Raw genomic sequence first — 20,506 nt, 5'->3', positions numbered from 1 at the left:
TAAAAAAAAAAAAAAAGAGTCCCAAGAGCTATAATCAGTGACTGGAGAGCCCAAGCACAAAGAGAGTTTCTTTCATGAGCACATTTAAGGGGTGTTTCATGATCGCATTGCCATGGCAACACCATTTTAAGGTATCCAAAATTCCTTTGTAATTGAGCAACCTGTATATCTCGACATCCAGTCGACCAAATTACGGTTGAACCTGATGTAAATCTGTCGGCTGTCAGAGCGGACATGGCCGACTTTCTGTTGGATGTGATTGTGACGCTTCCCGAATGTATAGACATCGATTCATTCATCATGTAGCTCTCCTGGAGTCTGGAAGACCACAGCGTGTATAATTCTTCTGCAAGTTTCCCAAGACTTGTAGGAGGATTTAGGATTAATGGTCATGTACGTGAATACATGGCGCTTTACCGAACCTATAGTGAAGACGTATATGTTCCGAGCGAAACTTTAAAGGAGGCACCGGAGGAGTTTTACTGTTACACTTGGGGCTTTGTTTGCTGTCTACTTGAAGTGGGAGATCTTTACTCGAAGCAGATGCATTTCTCCTCCTTTTCTGTTTCCTGTGTCTTGCCTTGAAATCCCTCCGGATGGGTCGATGCGATGCCCTGCTCTCAGGGCCACTGGGAAACGACTACTTCTCAACAACAAAACGCTCAACAGGGAAAACCACCCACGTAGTCCTCATCCCGAACACGTGCCCGCCCGCCCGCCCGCCCACCCGTGTCTCTGTGGAAAGTCTTGTCCTGATTAAAGGTGTTAGCTGTGCGGGGTCCCCCCCGCTCCTTCAAGGCTCCTGAATATTGTACCGTATGCCCATATTGATCATGGATAAGTGTTGAAATGGAAAGGTTCACATTCAGGCATGGCCGGCGAGTGTTTTCAGGGTCATTTGAAACTCCTCCTAATTAAGAAGTATTAGCTGAATTGGATGGGGAAATATGAACTGATGACCTGGGCTTCATGTGACCAGCAAGAGAGAGCCAGTAAACATTTTGCTTTTCTCGTCAACAAGTCAGAAGTCATCTCTCTCTCTCTCTCTCTCTCTCTCTCTCTCTCTCTCTCTCTCTCTCTCTCTCTCTCTCTAGCAGCCGAGAAGTGCAATGAGCCTGACGAAAACACGTGGCTCACACCATCAGCGCTCCGTGTGTTTACTCTGTGGGTGATCTGGACTCCATTACTCTAGTTTTAAGCATCTAGAATGGACAGTGTGCTCAATTTTCTAATTTGTGATGAAAAAAAGCAAGACGCCAGATATTTTTAAGCCATCAGATGGAAGTCTTATGATATTTGGAGGGAAGAGAGCAGTCATGAGAAGGGCCATCGGGTCACTCTGTAATAGACGAGCCTCATGATTACCCTGTTTTTGTGCCGTTGCTTTTCCTTTCACAGCTAGAGGACTTTGAGTCGTTTGTTTAAACCGGCGTCTTCGTCAATACAGACGGCAATACGTTCGTCCCTGAATACCGATGGATTGATCTGATCATCGTACTGTATGTGTTGCGTAAGAGTGCAGTCATCGGAGCAGTTGTTGTATTTTCATGGTCATGCGTCTGGATTTTCTCTGCTCTCGTCCGTAAGATCGTATTTCCCTCACACACAGGTGTTTTTGAGGCTTTCTTTTTCCTGCATGCACTCGTTTTATCTCCGCTTCTTCAGCTCGTAGGGAGCGTCGGGTATCTAGAGCACTCTGGGTATCAGCCATGAGCTTTATTTTTAGCAAGGAGTGTATCAGGGTGAAATATGAATCCCTCAAAGGCCACCAGGGACAGGATGATCGACTCGGTCCATCTATTAACTCTGACAAAGTGCTCACGAAGCCAAAAGGAGGAGAGCTTGCGTCTCACTCATGGAAATGACTGATAAGAGCAACCGATGTGCTCGGTTGATGGGTTTTCTATTCTGCAAGAGGCCAAACAAGATTTTCCCATTTGAATTGTGTTATTATGGAAAAGTACCGTCACCATTACAGAGCACTGCTCCTAGAAACCAGGGCGTAATGCCAATTTTTTTTTTCTTTTTTTCTTTTGGCTCCTGTCTTTGCACAGATGTCATTGCAGTTCAAGCAGAAGACAAAATCTAGCCTCTCTTTCCTCGTATTTGACTTCAGTCACAAACGCATCGCCTCCTTGGGGAGGAAAGTGAATAGAGCGAACGGACACTTTGAGAATGAAATGTCGGACTGTAGGTAACGTAGAGGTTATCATGGGTCAGAATAGGCGCGTTGATGATGTATGACTTCATGGTCTAACTAAATTATCCACATCGCTGTCCCTTAGTATTTCTTCTCTCTTAAGCTGTGCAGATTAAAAAAAAAAAAATGCAGAAATCCATTCAAAGCTACGGAAGCCGCGAGAGGCCCTTCATATAATCCTTTTTTTTATTCACCTTGTTATCCCGAGATAACGACATAATTAATTCAGGATCTCGAGAAAACAACACAACTAATTCGAGATCTCGAGAAAATAAAACAATTATTTCATGATCTCGAGTAAACAGTTGAGAAATGGTTCATTCAGGTGCGCCAAGAGACTTGTGATATGCTGACTTTGGGGCTGTTTCTCTTTCTGTATAGACGCAACTTTGGTCATTAGAATGTCTGGAATAATCGATCACCTAATAAGCAGGGCTTTGAACCGGTTCAAGGAACGAAAACGAAAACCGGGAGCTTTTTCTATTTCACATGGAACAGAAACGAAACCAGAAACTTTATTATTTTTTATGTTCCGGAACAGAAACGCTTATTAAAAATAATGGTAACCGGTTAATACCGGTTTTTATTTCGTTCCTCAAAGTTTCCGTAGCCTACAAATAAGTCATTCTTCTCCTGCGCAAGTTTCTGTGGCCCGCCGGGGTTCACTTCCTGTGTGACGTTCGCTGACTGAATGGAGAGAGCGGGAGGGTGGACTACTATCACGTCTCCACATCTTAAATAAGAGGTAAATATTGCAGTCTATCGTTATTCAAAAACGTCAATTTCAAACACGATATCGATATATTTGTCCACGTTAATGAGAGGCTCACGAACATTAAATGACGTTAACCTCTGTTAGCCTATCAATGCATACAGGGCTTTCCACTAAGGCTCATACTAGCCAGCCATGACAAATAAGTAGCCAGCTGGGGGGTGGTGTTAAACACAAAATAAACTCCGCCGGGGGCGTCGTGGCTCAGGTGGCTAAGGCGCCATACCATGGGTCCGGGGACCCGGGTTCGGTTCCGGCCCGGGGTCGTTTCCCGGTCCCTCCCCGTCTCTCTCTCCCACTCGTTTCCTGTCCTGTCTCTGCGCTGTCCTATCCAATGGGGGTGAAAAAAAGCCCAAAAAATATCTTTAAAAAAAAATAAATAAAATAAACTCCGCCAAGTGCGCGCACACTACTGCCTCCGCCAAGTGCACGCACACGCACACCGCATGTCGGGGCCGCGGATCAGCGAAGTCGGCGGGGAATTTGTGGTTATTATCGGTACAAACAGCGCGAATCACGACTTAAATGAGTGCGGTTCAGTTTGACATTGTCAGTCCGTTAGATAAACATTTAATTTTATTAAAATCGAAAATTAATATTTAGAACCTGTGGGCTACAAAAATAATAGTCATTAAAGTAGCCGGCTGGACTTAATTGTGTGCCGGCTGTATGGCGGCAGCCGGCGCTTGTGGAAAGCCCTGTATAGGGCCTGACTAGCCTTTGGTAACACACTAAACGAATTATCTTTCATTTTTGGCACTTTTTCTGTTTGTGTAGATGGGAAGACATACTGAGAATCCAAATCGCCAACATTTGAAATAATAATTGTTTTGAATTATTTCTTGTCTTATTTAATGAAGGTTGTAATAGAATTAGCCTACATTTGGCTTAAGGTGGATGAGACAGAGACATAATTTTATAGCCATTTGTTAAACAGCTGGCAGGGAACGTAATGAACCGTTCCAGGAACGAAATTTTTTTTGTTCTAACCGGTTCGGGAACGTCTATTTAATGGTGGAACCCAAAACCGGAAACGTTAAAATTCTGTTTCTGTTCAGAACGAACCAATAGGAAAAAAATTCTGGTTCAAAGCCCTGCTAATAAGGCAATATTTTGATCAGGGGTTGACACGGGGAGAGATTGCAGCTGTTTTCTCGAGATCATGAAATAATTGTTTTGTTTTTTCGAGATCACGGAATAATTGTCTTGTTTTCTCGAGATCTTGAATTAGTTGTGTTGTTTTCTCGACATCCTGAATTAATTATGTCGTTATCTCGGAATAACGGTTTTGTTTTCTCGAGATCTCAAATTAGTTGTCGTTTTCTCGACATCCTGAATTAATTATGTCGTTATCTCGGGATAACAAGGTGAATTAAAAAAAAAGATTATATGAAGGGCCTCTCGCGGCTTCCGTACAAAACGATGTTGAATGTGAATGCTGCTACAGGAAAATAATCAACGTCTTTCATACCAAGTTGATTGGAGTTGTTATTACCACCTCCATCTGCATGTCTGTTTTATTCCTGTTATACCGCAACTAATTACCAACCATTCATTTGTTTTATTGATTTAAAGAATGACGTATGTTTTATCCACTCGTGTTTGCGTTTAATGTTGTGGAACGTTGTTAGGACGGCTGTTCTTGCGCTTTCTCTTGAAGCTAATAAGACAAAAATAATGTAATGTTACTTTAATCTAACGTTACTTCATTTTGTGTGCGCGAGTGCTGAGAAAAAAAAAAAAAATCCAGCGTTCCTGTACAGCCCTGGGTCTCAAAATGGAAAACTAAGAAAGTTGCTCGGACCGAACCACGCGATACCGTTCCAGCCAATCAGAAACGGGAGGCGATCATGACCCACGCACATGACATGAGGAAGGAGGGGGAAGGGAAAATAGGGCGTTGTGGTGTTAGTGTTGTTCCCTTGGCAGTGCACGTCCATGAATTTGAAGGGGCGGAGCTTCTGAAGCAGAACCGAAAGGAGATGTGTGTGAGCAATTCCAGCGTTATGGACGTGACACTTGAACTCAAAATGGCAACAAATGACCCAGTGCATGTTTTATTGTCTCCCAGTATTTAAACAGGTGTTGCATATTTTAAGGCTGTACCATACTGGAGAAGTGATAGAACAAGAACAATTCCCATAGTACATCTAGGGCATGCCAGAAAACGCCAATAAAAGATGCGTTATGGACGTGACAGAAAAAGTATCACTTTTCTTGGGTGACTGTACATTTTTATCAAACTCTGTGAAATTGTAAACCTAATGTCGAAATGGAGATATCCATTTGATAGAGGGGTCCAAGGTGAATATTAAAAAAATCTTTGTTTAAAATATTTTGTATTTCATGCAGAGTTTCGGAAGGAAAAGTCAGCGTTATGGATGTGACGAAATTCTGTTATGGATGTGACGCGTCTGAAATAGACATGGCATATGTTTAGAAAATCAGCAATTTAACCACCATAACCCTTTGAAAAACTCTCTAAATATCAGCTAAAACTATCAAAGTTCTTAAATGATATTTAGGATGGCTATTGTTTTGCTGTTTTGTGGATTTTAGCATACATTTCTGTGGCTTGTGGCAATAATATAGAATTGTACATGATCAAAGTTATTCGTGTCATTAGCTAAAGTAGTGAAGGCGAAGGGAACAATTCTTGTGACAAATTGGTTCAACTTATTCACATCTGTAAAATACAGGCCTAGGTGAGATCTCTGGGAGTGGTTTTGATGTATTACATGTTGCTTTATTTTTGCATGGTGAGGTTGACATTTACATGGAATTGCCCGTATTTGTTTTGGCTGTTGAGTTCAGATTTCAACAATCTTTCTCCAGAATCGATGACTCCGCCTTTAATTAGTGACGCATTGTGAGCTGGTATGTGGAAGAGGGCAGATAGTTCATTCTAGAGTAGCTACAGTATTGAATTGCTTGTGTCGTAATTGTGAAAAATGCACGATAAAGCACTACTCCTGAACTTGTGCTACACGTGTAGAATGGCGAATAAACCAGGCTTGTAGTACTTAAGTCCAGGACTTGTGCCCTAATTTTAAAGACTCGTGACTTGACTCGGACTCGTGAGTTGGAGACGAGGAGTCGGATTTTTTACTTTTATTTTTTGTAACATGCCATAATGATTTGGCATAAGATATTTATATTTACATTAATTTTTGTACTAATTTTGTGCAAGAATATCACATCATATCTGGCATGTGCATCAGAGAGACTCTCAGGCCCACTTTACACGGGGACGGTCTGAAACAAAAACGCAAAAGTCCGTTTTCGTTCTCACTTTTTTCCGCGTCTACACGACCGTTTTCAAGGAGGAAATCTGCGTCTATACGGTGACGCATAAATGTGTGGAATTCAGTTGGATGTGCATGCCAGGCGGCTAGGCGGTGCTGTGAAAGACCTCCACTATGTCTGCACGCATGCGCAACGTCTTCCGTCTTGTCTGATCTGCACATCTGCGCCGCGAAAACTTTGACTACTCTGGCTATGGTAAGTAAGAAAGTAAGTAAGAGCATACTATACCCGCCTCTGTTCATTAACGGTATATGTGCAGATTCGGTATAGATGTTCGAAGGACTCCTGGACGTTTATTAAAGCTGCCAGAGCAGCTTGAAGGTCCGTTGGATCGATGTAACCAGACATGCTCTTACTTTTTTACTTACTTTCTTACTTCCCGGGCTGGCATGTACAGTATATGACATATGTATGACGTAAACGCGTACCCGACGTGAGCAGATCCGAGCAGAGTTTCGCGTATTGGGTAGTTTAGACGGATATGCAACGGGGGCTGTTTTTAACTTATCCACTCTGGAAGGCGTTTTCAATTTTTTCCGTTTTTCAGCCTCAGAAACGCCGTCCCCGTGTAGACGAAAGGCACTTCCGATAAAATATTTAGTCGTTTTTACCCGACAGCGTCCTCGTGTAAACGGGCCCTCAGGCGCGCTCCGGACAGCGCGCACGCCGTAAATGACTCGCACTGGTACAGGATTAAGGTGCAATCAGCCGCCAACTATGAAAACACACTTACTTTGCGAAGTATTGAGCTGTATTGCTGATTTCTTTTTTTGGTTTCCTGTTTCTCGTCTTTGACCCTGCCGAGTCTACGATAGCCTGCTTGTGCCTCGCTCGATCTATTGTCTGTTTCACCGTTTTACCTGCCGTTCTGGATTGTTTACCGTCTTCATTTGTATTAATAAACACACTTTCTGCACTTGCATCCGTCTCCCAACCATCTCTGACAGAATACTGCACGCTCCCTGATAAAGAGAAGTATATTCACCTGTTCATACGCCATGTTCAGGAACAAACTAATGATAATGGTGCTGAAACAGACGCCGTCAGATGGTGCGGTTGGAGTCTTGTTCTTGGACTTGACTCGGACTTGAACACCGGGGACTCGAGACTGGACTCTGACTCGAGGTTTAGTGACTTGACTATAACACTGGAATAAACGTTATCTATTGGTGTGAGAGAGAGAGAGAGAGAGCGAGCTCTGGGGTTTATTACTGGGTTAATGCCCACTTTGTTGCTGCAGGTCTTTTGATCTGTCTCTTGTATCGTTCCCCGCTGCCGTATTCTACTGGGGTGCCGAATAAAAAACCCTGCTGGCTTCAGTGATTTCCGCACCAGTGCTGCAAACGCTGCTCTCAGCTCGGGGTTATTCGAGTGCAGTGTTCGGGCGAGTCTCACCAAGATTCTGCACCACCTCCTTTTCAGTCTCCTTTGTAGAACGTATCTGATGATTGCATTGATTTTTTTTTTCTTTTCTTTGTGGTCCCTGCTGCTCCCCAGCTGACTTTCTGCTAATGGTATGATCAGACTCCATCTGTAGCCATGGACCTAATGGGGTTTGTGCTGCTCTGTTGAACGACTCCTAATGCAATCCGGCTACTGAGTTCCAGTTTAAAAAACAAACCACACACACAAACAAACAGCTCTTCTACCTGAGAGCTTTTCCTGCTTCTGTGGAATGTTTAGGCGCTAGCTAAACTAGCTCTCTGTTGCACTGAGAGTAAAACAGAGTACCTAGTGTTAATTTATTTTCAGAATTGTTGACTTGAATGTTCTAGAAGTCCGTCAGCGCTGCACGCAGCCGTGTACGTACATGGGCTGCTGAGCTGTCTGATTAAAGGTCTGTTAGCCTTCTGCTCTAATTATATGCATTAAATGAATGGAAAGAGCACACATCTGCTTGTGTTTGTATTTTAAGCAGCAGGGTGTTAAAAAGGATGCTCGTGGTCTGCCGAGGTGATTATTTAAGGTTCTGGTAATGTTACGGGAAGAATGATGAGCTAAAAACGTGCGAGTATGTGACGGAGAACCATGTCGTGTCGTATATGAGAGCATGAACTCTCACTGTCCGACTCATTTAAAGACTCGGCTGAAAATTCTCTGGATGAAATATTGATTAAACTGTGGAACAAGTTCTGATTGTTTGCCTTCTTAACACTAACACGGACATGATGAGTTCACAGCTCTGAAGATTCACTTCACCTTCTTATTCTCTCCTTTATATTCTCTCTCTCTCTCCCTCTCATATATTGATCTGTCAGCCGATCTCTCCCCATCTCCCTCTCTCTTATTCTTGATCTCTTACTCTCTTGGATTCTCTCTGTCTGTCTCTCCCCTTTATACACATTCTGTCTCTTTCAGTCTCTCTCTCTCTCTCTCTCTGTCTCTTTTTGATCTCTTGTCTCTTTTTGATTCTCTTTCCTTTTTTCTTTCTCCGTCCTCTTGCTTGCTTGCTCTAGTCTGTCTGTCTGTCTGTCTGTCTGTCTGTCCCCCTCTCTATTTATATCTGTCTGTCTCTCTCTAATATCTAGCTGTCTGTCTGTCCCTAACCCCCGTCTCTCTTGCCCAATATCTAGCTCGCTCTCTCCCATTATCTAGCTGTGTGTGTGTGTGTCTCTCTTTCTCCCCCAATATCTAGCTGTCTGTCTCTCTCAATATCTAGCTGTATCTCTCTCTCTCCCCCAATATCTAGCTGTATCTCTCTCTCCCCCAATATCTGTCCATCTGTCTCTCTCTTTCTCCAATCTCTCTCTTTCTCCCAGTCTCTCTCCCCCAATATCTAGCTCCATCTCTCTCTCCCCAATATCTGTTTGTCTGTCTCTCTCTTTCTCCCAGTCTCTCTCTCCCCAATATCTAGCTGTCTGTCTGTCTTTCTCTCTCCCTCCCCAATATCTAGCTGTCTCTCTCTCTCCCACTCTCCCAAACTCTCTTTCTCCCAGTATCTCTCTCCCTCTCCAATATCTATCTCTCTTTCTTCCAGTGTATCTCTCTCCCCAATCTCTCTTTCTCCCAGTATCTCTCTCTCCAATATCTAGCTGTCTGTCTGTCTCTCTGTCTCTCTCTAATATCTAGCTGTCTGTCTGTCCCTAACCCCTGTCTCTCTTGCCCAATATCTAGCTTGCTCTCTCCCATTATCTAGCTGTCTGTGTGTCTCTCTCTCCCCCAATATCTAGCTGTCTGTCTCTCTCAATATCTAGCTGTATCTCTCTCTCTCCCCCAATATCTAGCTGTATCTCTCTCTCCCCCAATATCTGTCCGTCTGTCTCTCTCTTTCTCCCAATCTCTCTCTTTCTCCCAGTCTCTCTCTCTCCCCAATATCTAGCTCCATCTCTCTCTCCCCCAATATGTTTTTCTCTCTTTCTCCCAGTCTCTCTCTCCCCAATATCTAGCTGTCTGTCTGTCTGTCTCTCTCTCTCTCTCTCTCTCTCTCTCTCTCTCTCTCTCTCCAATATCTAGCTGTCTGTCTGTCTTTCTCTCTCCCTCCCCAATATCTAGCTGTCTCTTTCTCTCTCCCACTCTCCCGATCTCTCTTTCTCCCAGTATCTCTCTCCCCAATCTCTCTTTCTCCCAGTATCTCTCTCCCTCCCCAATATTTATCTCTCTCTTCCAGTGTATCTCTCTTTCTCCCAGTATCTCTCTCTCCAATATCTAGCTGTCTGTCTGTCTTTCTCTCTCCCTCCCCAATATCTAGCTGTTTCTCTCCCACTCTCCCAATCTTTCTCCCAGTATTTCTCTCCCTCCCCAATATCTATCTCTCTCTCTTTCTTCCAGTGTATCTCTCTCCCCAATCTCTTTCTCCCAGTATCTCTCTCTCTCCAATATCTAGCTGTCTGTCTGTCTCTCTCTGTCTCCCCAATATCTATCTGTCTGTCTGTGTGTCTCTCTCTCTCCCTCCCCAATATGTATCTCTCTCTCCCAATCTCTTTCTCCTAGTATCTCTCTTTCTCTCCCCCAGTATCTAGCTGTCTCTCTCTCCCCCCAATCTCTTTCTCCTAGTATCTCTCTCTCCCCCCAATCTCTTTCTCCTAGTATCTCTTTCTCTCTCCCCCCCAATATCTAGCTGTCTCTCTCTCTCTCTCTCTCTCTCTCTCTCTCTCTCTCTCTGTCTCTCATGGGGATTAGTAGTTGCTAATGGTTTGCAGATGTAAGTGTTGGAGAAGAACTGTGTGTGCATTAATGTAGTGATGAGACTCAGATTTATACACTGGCAGCTCTCCAACTGTCCGGACACTAAACACACTAACAGTGTTGCCGGAGAGCTTCGCCAGTCTGTCGGCTCTCTGTGAGCTTGTGTCCCTGAATAAATGCAGTTCTGACAGAAAGTAAAAGTTCAAGGCTTTTAATTATAAGTGATCTGCAACTGTTTTGTCATGTAATGAATATATTAATAAGCTGTAACTCTCAATAAAGCAGTATTTATGACAGAAATGGAGAATATTGCATTAATACCTTATTTATTTAACTTTTACTGCAGTACATTGCTTATTGTCCAGTTACCCATTAATCATGATTTGGTTTGTTGGTTTAATAAATACTGATTATGCTCCGTGTCTAACGTGTGTGTGTGTGTGTGTGTGTGTTTGATACAGGATCGTAAGCTGTCCAAATCTGAGCGTCAGCGTTTTAAAGAGGAGGCCGGCATGCTGAAGGGCCTGCAGCACCCCAACATCGTGCGCTTCTATGATTCGTGGGAGTCTCCTTCAAAAGGCCGCAAGTGCATCGTCCTGGTGACGGAGCTCATGACATCAGGCACGCTGAAAACGTGAGTTTCTGTCCTGCTTTGATGGTACACATGACTTAGTCAGAAGGAGTTGATTAATTGTCTTCGTATAAATACAAAGGTGATTATAGAAAATCGAGCGCACTGATTGGTCGAAAAATTCAGACTGTTTCTCGATAATCGCCTCGAGGGACTCGGCAAAATGGCGGCCGATCGCTTAGTCACTGTAAGCGAGGAAGAATTACACGTTATGAGAAAAAACGCTGTTCCTAAAAGCACTAAAGATGCTACAAAGTTTGGTCTAAAACTATTAAAAGGGAAGTGGGATTGGGATTTATTTTATTGATTTCAAAACAAAATATTTTACGTGACTCGCCGTAGATAAGTGAGACAAGTCTGCGCCGCACCGTTATTAGATTTACATGCCGCTTTTGAAGTTTCAAATAATTTATATATATATATGTTTTTACATTTTTTAAAATGACCACCTGTGTATTTATACTAAAACAATTCTTAGGCTCTGTGAATAATGACCTCGACTTCATCTCGGGTACCGTTCACCGATCTTCACTTCACCTCCGGTGAATAATTGTTAAATAACAGCAGCTCTGACAGTCGTTCCACCTGCGACATGAATCACAGGTTTATATTAACGTGAATATTTGTTTGCTATAATACATTATCGTTTCTATGGTAACGGCTCATTCCCAGGAACTTGTGTAACAGATACTGTATGTAATCGCAGCCTTCCGGTAGTTATTAAAAGCAAGAAAGACAATCCGTTATAATTTATATGCGCTCAGCACTTTCTAAGCCTTTATTTTTCAGTTTCTGACACGTTAAAGACTTCAGGAAAGAAGAGGGTGAGGGATCGCCCGTTTATAACTACCATAACATTTAAAAGAAGCTATAAAGGGATTAAGAAAAAAAAAAAAGCAAGTAGTCTTTAATAAATTCAAAATTGCTGTCGTGTAAGAGGAATAAAACGCTTCAGGACGCAAGTGTTATTGGAAAATAATCAACTTCAGAGTTGTTGCTCCAGTTCTTATCAGGCTGCATCATCCCAACCTGTCATTGATTTGATTGATTGATTGATTGATTGATTGATTGATTGATTGATTGATTGATTGATTGATTTTCCTGGAACAGCATCCCTCCTGTTTTTTATTCTTTACTTCCTGCAAAATGTGACATCTTTTCTGTTAAAAGAGGTCACTTCAATCACAGGCTTTTGATTTTCTTTTAACATCTTGCCCTCGTTATGTTTTGTAAAGCTTGAAAGATGCTCGTATAGCGCTTTTTTTTTTTTTTTTTTTTTTTTATGTGCTGTTTATCCAGAAAGTGTCAGGAACATTGTTGAGGCCTGTAGGGAGGCTTCTTTTCACCAGAATGTCACTCACAGGCCGTGCTGTGTGTCTGTTACGGTTTATATAAAGCAGAACAGCAGTTCTGCTGTCTGTTTCATAAAGCTGAATCACAATAGAGAGGATTTGTGAAGAGAAGGGAGGGGGCAATTACAGGAGGAGAGCGGCGTGCCACTTCCATGTGAGAGGTGCGGTGTGGGCTGCTTTCCTCTCGCCAGCTGCTGCTCTTACAGATTCCACACATTCCTGCAAGGGGTGAGTGAAAGAGACGCAGCGCTTCTGACCAGAGAGAACAAGAGACCCAGCTGCAGTCCAGACTCCAGGCTGAGCAGCTCCCTCATGTGGCGTGCACGCACGCGCGTTACGCCATAACACACACGGCTTTTATCTGTCCAACCCTGCTCTGTCTAGACATTCAGAGTTTATTTATTTATTTATTTATTTTTTTTTTAAGTTCTGCTCTGAGATTTATACACCACCGTGTTACTGCTGTCTGAAAAGTCAGGAACTAATGAGAGGAGAATTGAATATGGTTCATTTTGTATTTATATTTATAACGTGTTTGTTTGTTCTCACGTGCTATGCGTTTTCTCGTGTTTTTTTTTTTTTTTCTTCCTGACACGTAACACACAGATGTGCATCGCTACCAGACAGAAAACTAGGACATGATTCCTGGCACTCTTTCACACACCGATATGGATTCTGATGCTAAGTAACCTACTTGAGTATAACTTTAAAGCAGATACGCAGAACCTTTATTTTTAAATACGTTTCTGAGTGGATAGTATTTCCAGCCTTGACTCTTGTATGCTGCATAAATGGAACAAAAATTTGTTTTTTTTTGGAGAGTTAAAATCGACCACGGGCGGCACGGTGGTGTAGTGGTTAGCGCTGTCGCCTCACAGCAAGAAGGTCCGGGTTCGAGCCCTGTGGCCGGCGAGGGCCTTTCTGTGCGGAGTTTGCATGTTCTCCCCGTGTCCGCGTGGGTTTCCTCCGGGTGCTCCAGTTTCCCCCACAGCCCAAAGACATGCAGGTTAGGTTAACTAGTGACTCTAAATTGACCGTAGGTGTGAATGTGAGTGTGAATGGTTGTCTATGTGTCAGCCCTGTGATGACCTGGCGACTTGTCCAGGGTGTACCCCGCCTTTCGCCCGTAGTCAGCTGGGATAGGCTCCAGCTCGCCTGCGACCCTGTAGAAGGATAAAGCGGCTAGAGATAATGAGATGAGATGAGAAAATCGACCACAAAGTTGGCATTCGAGCTGCCCCGCTGAGCCAGCCAGCCCTGAGGGCGTGACGTCACAGCGGGAACCGGTGCTCTAGACCAAAGCAGGCCTAGAAATTCATATATTTTTCCCACCAGCCAGCCGGACTAGTTCCCTTCCAAAGTAACTCGCCAAACAGAAAATCAACTCGCCAAAATTTGTTCATGTATGAATTTTACTTCTGTCAGAAATAACACAAAAGAGAGTCGTTACCATTGTTCATGACTAAAGTACGATTCGCACTGGATAAGTATTACCTATGGACCTCTGGTAATTCGCAATTACCCCCGCACCTCTGTGTTATTGTGTGGCGCATTCGGACGGGATAAGCAAAAGTCTGTAATTCACTGAATTTACAGACATTGTGACCGGATGTGTCGTAAGTTCACAGCATCCTGTTTCGTCTTGTAGACAGTAGAGATGGGATTTATGGCTCTTTGATGGGATCCGCATCTTTGTGATCCGTTCTTTGAAAAGAGCCGTTCAAAAGACTGGCTCATTTGGCTCTTTTTAAATATTTATTCAGTTTTAAGAAGACAGCGTCTAAAGAAGCCAGATCCCTCTGCTTAGACAGTGACGTCAATATTTCTGGACATACCTTTTATATAAAGCAACCTAGACTTACATTATTGTAACCCCTAAACGCTCATAAATAACCATTAAAAAACAATGAGGGCTTCAATGAATGTCCATGCAGAACGGCTTTTCTGTAAAAAAAAAAAAGAACCCACTCAAGAACATGGTTATCAAGAACGCAAGAATATTTTATAGAAAAACACTTGTTTTACAAAAATATTTAAGTCTGAGATACAAAATAGATACAACTACAATAAATATAACACAAGAACTAGTTATCACACAAGAACATTTTAATAGAAAAAAACAAACTTTCTATATTAAAAATATTGAAATTGTAACAAAAATAGATACAATTAAACAGTCAGATAAATAAAGTTATAACAAGAACACAAGATTATTTTAATAGGAAAAAACAAACTATTAATGCAAAAAATATATTATTAGAAAAATAGATACAACTAGACAAACAGATAAATAAATAAAATACACAGAAATAGAAGAAACAAAATGACGATAGAATAAATTAAATAAACGTCCGTGCAAAGTAGTTTTCCCACAATATTATCATTAATATCACGCAACAACATTATAAACTATATACAAAACAATTTGAACTATTAGGCAAACATATATAAAACTTGAATAAATAAAAGGCAAATGCTGTTTAGCCTACTTCTTGTCCTTGGGCAAAAGCTTTTTCATCTGAAACACAGTACAGAAAAAGAACGACAGAAAGAACGGCTCCCCCAGCTCGAGACTCGGTTCTCATCGTTCATGCCTAGGAGCCGTTCAAAAGAATCGGTTCGTTCGCGAACGTCACAACACTAGTAGACAGGAGTTCAAAATGCTTATCTGGTTCAAATACAGGATAGGCCTACTACCACTTGCCCCGAAATGCTGTTTATCAAAATTTCGCTCGTATCCTCCGTTATTCACTCCAGAAAAGTACAAGAGACGCGCGTTTAATAATTACAAACACAGACATGCGCATTCACACGGGACTTGTATTACCACTGGACGTCTGTGTTTTGCCGAAACACACTAGGTAATTCGCGGCGGAATTATTACTTGGCAAATTACGGACATGGCGCATTCGCACGGGACTAAGAACTCAGACATTCTCTGTAATTATTCCGAATTACCAGAGGTCCACAGGTAATACTTATCCCGTGCGAATAGGGCTTAATGTGCATTTATTTCAAGACCCGAGTATTTTGATACTGTTGTTAAATACATAAACGAGAACAACACAGAGCACCATAATATAATATCAACAAATAATAATATATTGGAAAACTTGGCAACTTGGTGTACGAGTATTGAAAACAAATATACTTACTATCATGACTATAGCACCCAAAATATGTCCAACATGTTTTCTGTATTTAACCATTTATGAGAGAGAAAGCATTCGGAGCTTCATATTGACTAGGAATCAACTTGAAAAAAATTAATTATTCCATAAAAATCGTATCGCAGCCGAGGCCTACCCTGCTCCCACGTTTGCTTACAAGTCCTTTGTCGTTTCTCCTCTTCAGACCGAGGTCGCTTTGTCCCCGTCTCTGGAGGTTTCTGGACACCTTTCAGAAAATTCCACATCGCAACGTAGCTTTGGCAGATGTAGATGTAAACAACAACAAAAACACATGTTTAAATGGGCGATAATGTGGCCACATCTATTGAATTTGAGAACGTGATTACCGCTATATTCAACGAGATGCGTTATATGCGTGCGCAGTAGTGAAAAACCGACAGCCTGACTCGTACACGATATGATTCGGAATTCTTCGGTATTTTCTGTCCTGCTGATAAACACATCGATTAACACAGACACGGCACGCGCTTAATATGTGGCGGCTTTAGTTGACCGTGTGTCTGAATCTTCGCTTCATATATATTTTTTATTTTCAACTAGCCAGCCGGGCTGCCTAGTGACAGGAATTACCCGCCAAATGACAAATTAAGTCGCCTCGGGCGACCGGACCACCGCGAATTTCGAGCCGTGCAAAGCCGGACTTGGCAGGCGAGAACGGTTGCGATGGCCTCTTTGTTCGGATTTATTGGAGATTCTTCGGATTCCTGAGATAGTTATACATCTGACTGTGATAGTCCTGAAATTGGAGTGTGTGTACATGCTACTGCTATACACACAGAACCGTATCAGTTCGAACCGTCGGAAAGTGAATCCGATAGTAACACGTCGGCCACGGAGCCCCCCATCTTACAAAATAAAGCCAGAGAATAAAGCCATCTAGAGAATTGGATGGAATTGAACTGACAACCTCATGTGACTCTCGTTAAAACAGGATAGGTGTTATAACTTATGCAACATGCATGCATTTTCACTGATAAAATGTAAAAGGCTAATTAAATAATCAGATGAACTGAGACAATCACATTCTGAAGCAAATTAAATAATCTTATACCGGTAACTTAAACACACAGTACAAGTTACATGTATTAATCCAAACACAGGTAAATAATGAGTGTTATGTAACCAAATGAGAGTCGCATCTTACCCGTCTGTGTTCTCGCTTCTTGAAGGCCGATTTGTTTTGAAACAATCTGACTTTCAGTTCTTCGTTTGTTTGCTTCTTCCACGTAAGGGTGAGATATTGCTGCCGAGACAAGCATATCCAGTGGAAAAAAAAAAGCATATCCAGTCGAGAAATCTGACGACTGGGCCACTCATTCGCCGTTTTCTCCATACTGAGTACTCCGCCATTACTGCTCGGCTCACGCTCCAGGAGAACTGGTGCAACTGAACTTGCTTTCCTTTTCTTGTAGTTTTCCTTTCCTTTAATTGTTGGTACTGCACCCTCTTTCAATACGGGCTTATAGCCAACGCTCCTCAGCAGATCAGAGGTCTCGTACGAGTCCTCAGTAAAATGTGCCGCGTTGAAATCTTTGCAGTTTGAACATTCTTGGGCCATGAATGCAACGTAAATCCACCTTCTGTTGTGTTGCTGCATCCACCAGCAACACATCTACGTGGCACGGCGATAAATTAGCTCAAAATGGAGGATCGGAGTCGCAGTCAGCTCTGTGTTTTAGTATAGCGGAAATGGTGATGAGACCGATAGACTTCCTGCAGTGACGTTACAGATGTCAAGGTCATTCACTCAGACCGCTACCTCCTATGAATCATTTTAATTGTAAAAAATTACTATATTAGATTTATTCTTAACGCTTAAAACTATTCCTGTGCCATTCTTGAGGTCTCAAGGCATTTATAAACGAAAAGTGAGGCCATGACTCTGCGTACAGTATCTCCTTGAAGTTGATTTTAAGCTATTTACATTAGCTTCCTTAGATTGAGTGGAAAAGAGGGGGGTTTATTTCACTTTGATAAAGCGCTTCTGTATAGCTGTAAGTAAATTGTATGGGGGTTGTTTTTAAATTGCGTGAAAATTCCTTCGTTGTCGATGACTGGCTGATCAGCAGCAACGTTGCGAAACAGCTGCGATTTTTCACTCACCTAGTGTCATTTGTAGACATTTTTTATACCCCGCTCCGAAGGAGGGGTATACTGGTTTACCTCTGTCCGTCTGTATTTCTGTCCGTCCAATCGAAACACCCTTTTTCTCAGCAACCACAAATCATCGCCACTTGGTACCAAACTTCAGCTTGGGGCTCTATACCGTGTTTACCGTTTTCAGGTCTGTCGCACATCGACTTCCTGTTTACCGACTGAATTTATTTACAAAACATGCAGAATGGATTTAAAAAATTTTCATAACATTTTTCTCAGCAACTCCAAATCACACCTGCTTGATATTTGGTACCGAGCTTCAGCTTGGGGTTCTATACCGTGTATACCGTTTTCAGATCTGTCGCACATCGACTTCCTGTTTGCTGACAATGTATTTACGAAACATGTAGCCTGGATTTTCTGATATAAGGGAGAGTGGGGGGTATACGCAAGTGAGCAGTAGCTCACAGTTGATCTTGTTTTCCCATAGCTAGCATGTGCGTGCTAGCAATGAACTCCTCATGCTGAATTTTATCAGGTGACTTGTATTGTATTGTAGGAAGATGCTGTAGCTCCTCCTCTTGATTTTCACAGAGCACAGTTTGCAGTCTGCTAGAATTTGATTGCCATCATTAAATCATCAAATACATCCAGATCGCTGACATTTAGGCTACGTTTACACTAGACCGTATCTGTCTCGTTTTCTTCGCGGACGCACTGTCCGTTTACATTAACCCCCCTGAAAAAGCAGGGAAACGGGAATCCGCCAGCGTCCACGTATTCAATCTAGATCGTGTCTGGTCCGGTGCTGTGTAAACATTGAGAATACGCGAATACGCTGTGCTGAGCTCTAGCTGGCGTCTCATTGGACAACGTCACTGTGACATCCACCTTCCTGATTCGCTGGCGTTGGTCATGTGACACGACTGCTGAAAAACGGCGCAGACTTCCGCCTTGTATCACCTTTCATTAAAGAGTATAAAAGTATGAAAATACTGCAAATACTGATGCAAATACTGCCCATTGTGTAGTTATGATTGTCTTTAGGCTTGTCATCCTTCCACTTGCAAGTAATAAGTGATCTGCGCTGGGATCTCACACACAGCGGCTCAGTCCCGAATCGTGGCTTGTTCACTTCACTCGCGCGCTCTGTGAGCTGCGCAGGGCCGGAGTGCGCACCCTCCAGAGGGCACTCGCTGTTCAGGGCGGAGTGATTTGGAGCGCAGGATGCCTGCGGAGCCGAGCGTATCCGTGTATTGGTGTTGCTGTGTGCACGGCTAACGGTTTTAGTGTCAACGCGAATCGTTTTAAGAACGTTAATCTGATGATCCGCTGATTCGACGTAATGTAAACGTAGCCTTAGTGTCGTTTGTTCATTAGCACGACGGCTTGGCGATCAGGGTGAGCCTTGAAGTCGAGCTGCTGCTCCTCCAAAGCAAGAAGAACTTGTCAAGGTGGTTTGGGTGCCTGGTCAACTTCTGCCTTTTCAGACATTGGATGAAGAGGTTGTGGGGGGGGGGGGGGGAAAGAGGATTTGTTTGAGAGACCGTTGACATGGGAAGATTCTCTAGTAGGAGACTCCATTTCTGGGGTTATAGGGATGGCTGAGCTGAGCTGAGCTTCTCAGCCATCAAGACCCCCCAGCAGGAAAAGTGGAGAGAAAATGAAAAAGTGATCTGTTACCGAGGCAGTTCAAGAGCTGGTTTGGAGCCAGGGCCTAATCTCAAACCAGTTCTTCATGTTTCAACAGCCAAAGAACCAGCTATTGGCCAGGAAAGCTGATTCGAAAGCAGCACTAATGGCTTATGGGGATGGTACAGGATTATCCTGACCAGTAAGACCAACTAAAACTTTTTGACCACCATTGTGAAAAACAGAGCTGGTGGAGCATCTGGTCTGCCTACTCCAGTAGCCCATCATTGTTGTTGTGCTTGGTGCTAGCATTGCTGGGAAAGTGGAGATGTGTACACAGTGACACAATGGCATGGTTCTATGGCGACGCTCTCGCCCATGGAAAAGCAAACCAGGTCTTGGAAGGTGCACAAGTTGAGTCAACTCTGAACCAACGCTAGCACCAGCCCAGAACTAGTACCTAGTTCATGTTGGTGGAAATGTGAGAGTAGAAGTTTCAGCAGACTTCAGTCGTCCTACATCAGGGGATTCAGAGGATTGCCCTGAGGGATTTCCGAGAACCAGTTGTTTGATGTTTTTTTTCCCTTTCTTTCTTTAGCCAAATTCCTTACTTCACTTTGCATAGAATCAGGAATATCTGAATTTGAATGCATTCATGTGATTTGCTTGCTTGGGTAGGATTCTAAACGTAGAAAACTGAGCTCCATGGAGTGTTTAAAGGATGAGTGAGGTTAGACGTCGGGATTACAAGGTGGTTGTTCTTGCTTCCTAACGTTGGTTGAAGCTGTGTGTGCTGAACTTGTAGTTAAGGCTTGAGTGTGTTCATGATCTCACGCAGAACAAGAGCACCGTCATTATAATCATGATTAAAGATCACGATGATTGAGAAAGAACAAAAGTACAGCAAAAAGAAAACTAGGACAGCCAGTCTTTGTGTGTTTTCTTTTCCTTTGTTAAATTTAAATAAATACTGGAACATTCTGTACTCTAGTTAAGTACTCTGCCACTCACTCCTATTCACTTGACAGATTGACGATAAACCCTTTTCACCCAAGCACATGCTGTTTTAATAATCCAACGTCAGTTTAGTAAGAATGAGTTAAATGTCAGTACAAGAGTCCCAACCACATCATGGTTGAGATGCAATTCCTGAGGAATTACCAGGAGGCAGTGTTGTAGTCGAGTCATGAATCCTCAAGT

At 42.8% G+C, this 20,506-nt stretch overlaps 1 protein-coding gene across 8 annotated transcripts in view; it reads left to right on the top strand.

The window, feature by feature from the left end:
- Positions 1-20,506, top strand: part of wnk1b (WNK lysine deficient protein kinase 1b) — a 218,384-nt gene that overhangs the window by 93,374 nt on the left and 104,504 nt on the right. For all 8 annotated transcript variants that reach the window (XM_060903420.1, XM_060903417.1, XM_060903422.1 and 5 more), the window contains one exon: positions 10,865-11,037. In XM_060903420.1, coding sequence (XP_060759403.1) covers positions 10,865-11,037 — 173 coding nt within the window. The remainder of the gene's footprint in view (positions 1-10,864; positions 11,038-20,506) is intronic.

This window comes from Neoarius graeffei, chromosome 21 (assembly GCF_027579695.1).
Source record: "Neoarius graeffei isolate fNeoGra1 chromosome 21, fNeoGra1.pri, whole genome shotgun sequence".
Taxonomy (NCBI): Eukaryota; Metazoa; Chordata; class Actinopteri; order Siluriformes; family Ariidae; genus Neoarius; species Neoarius graeffei.
The sequence above is the reverse complement of the archived record's forward strand: the minus strand, read 5'-3'. Positions and strand labels throughout refer to the sequence as shown.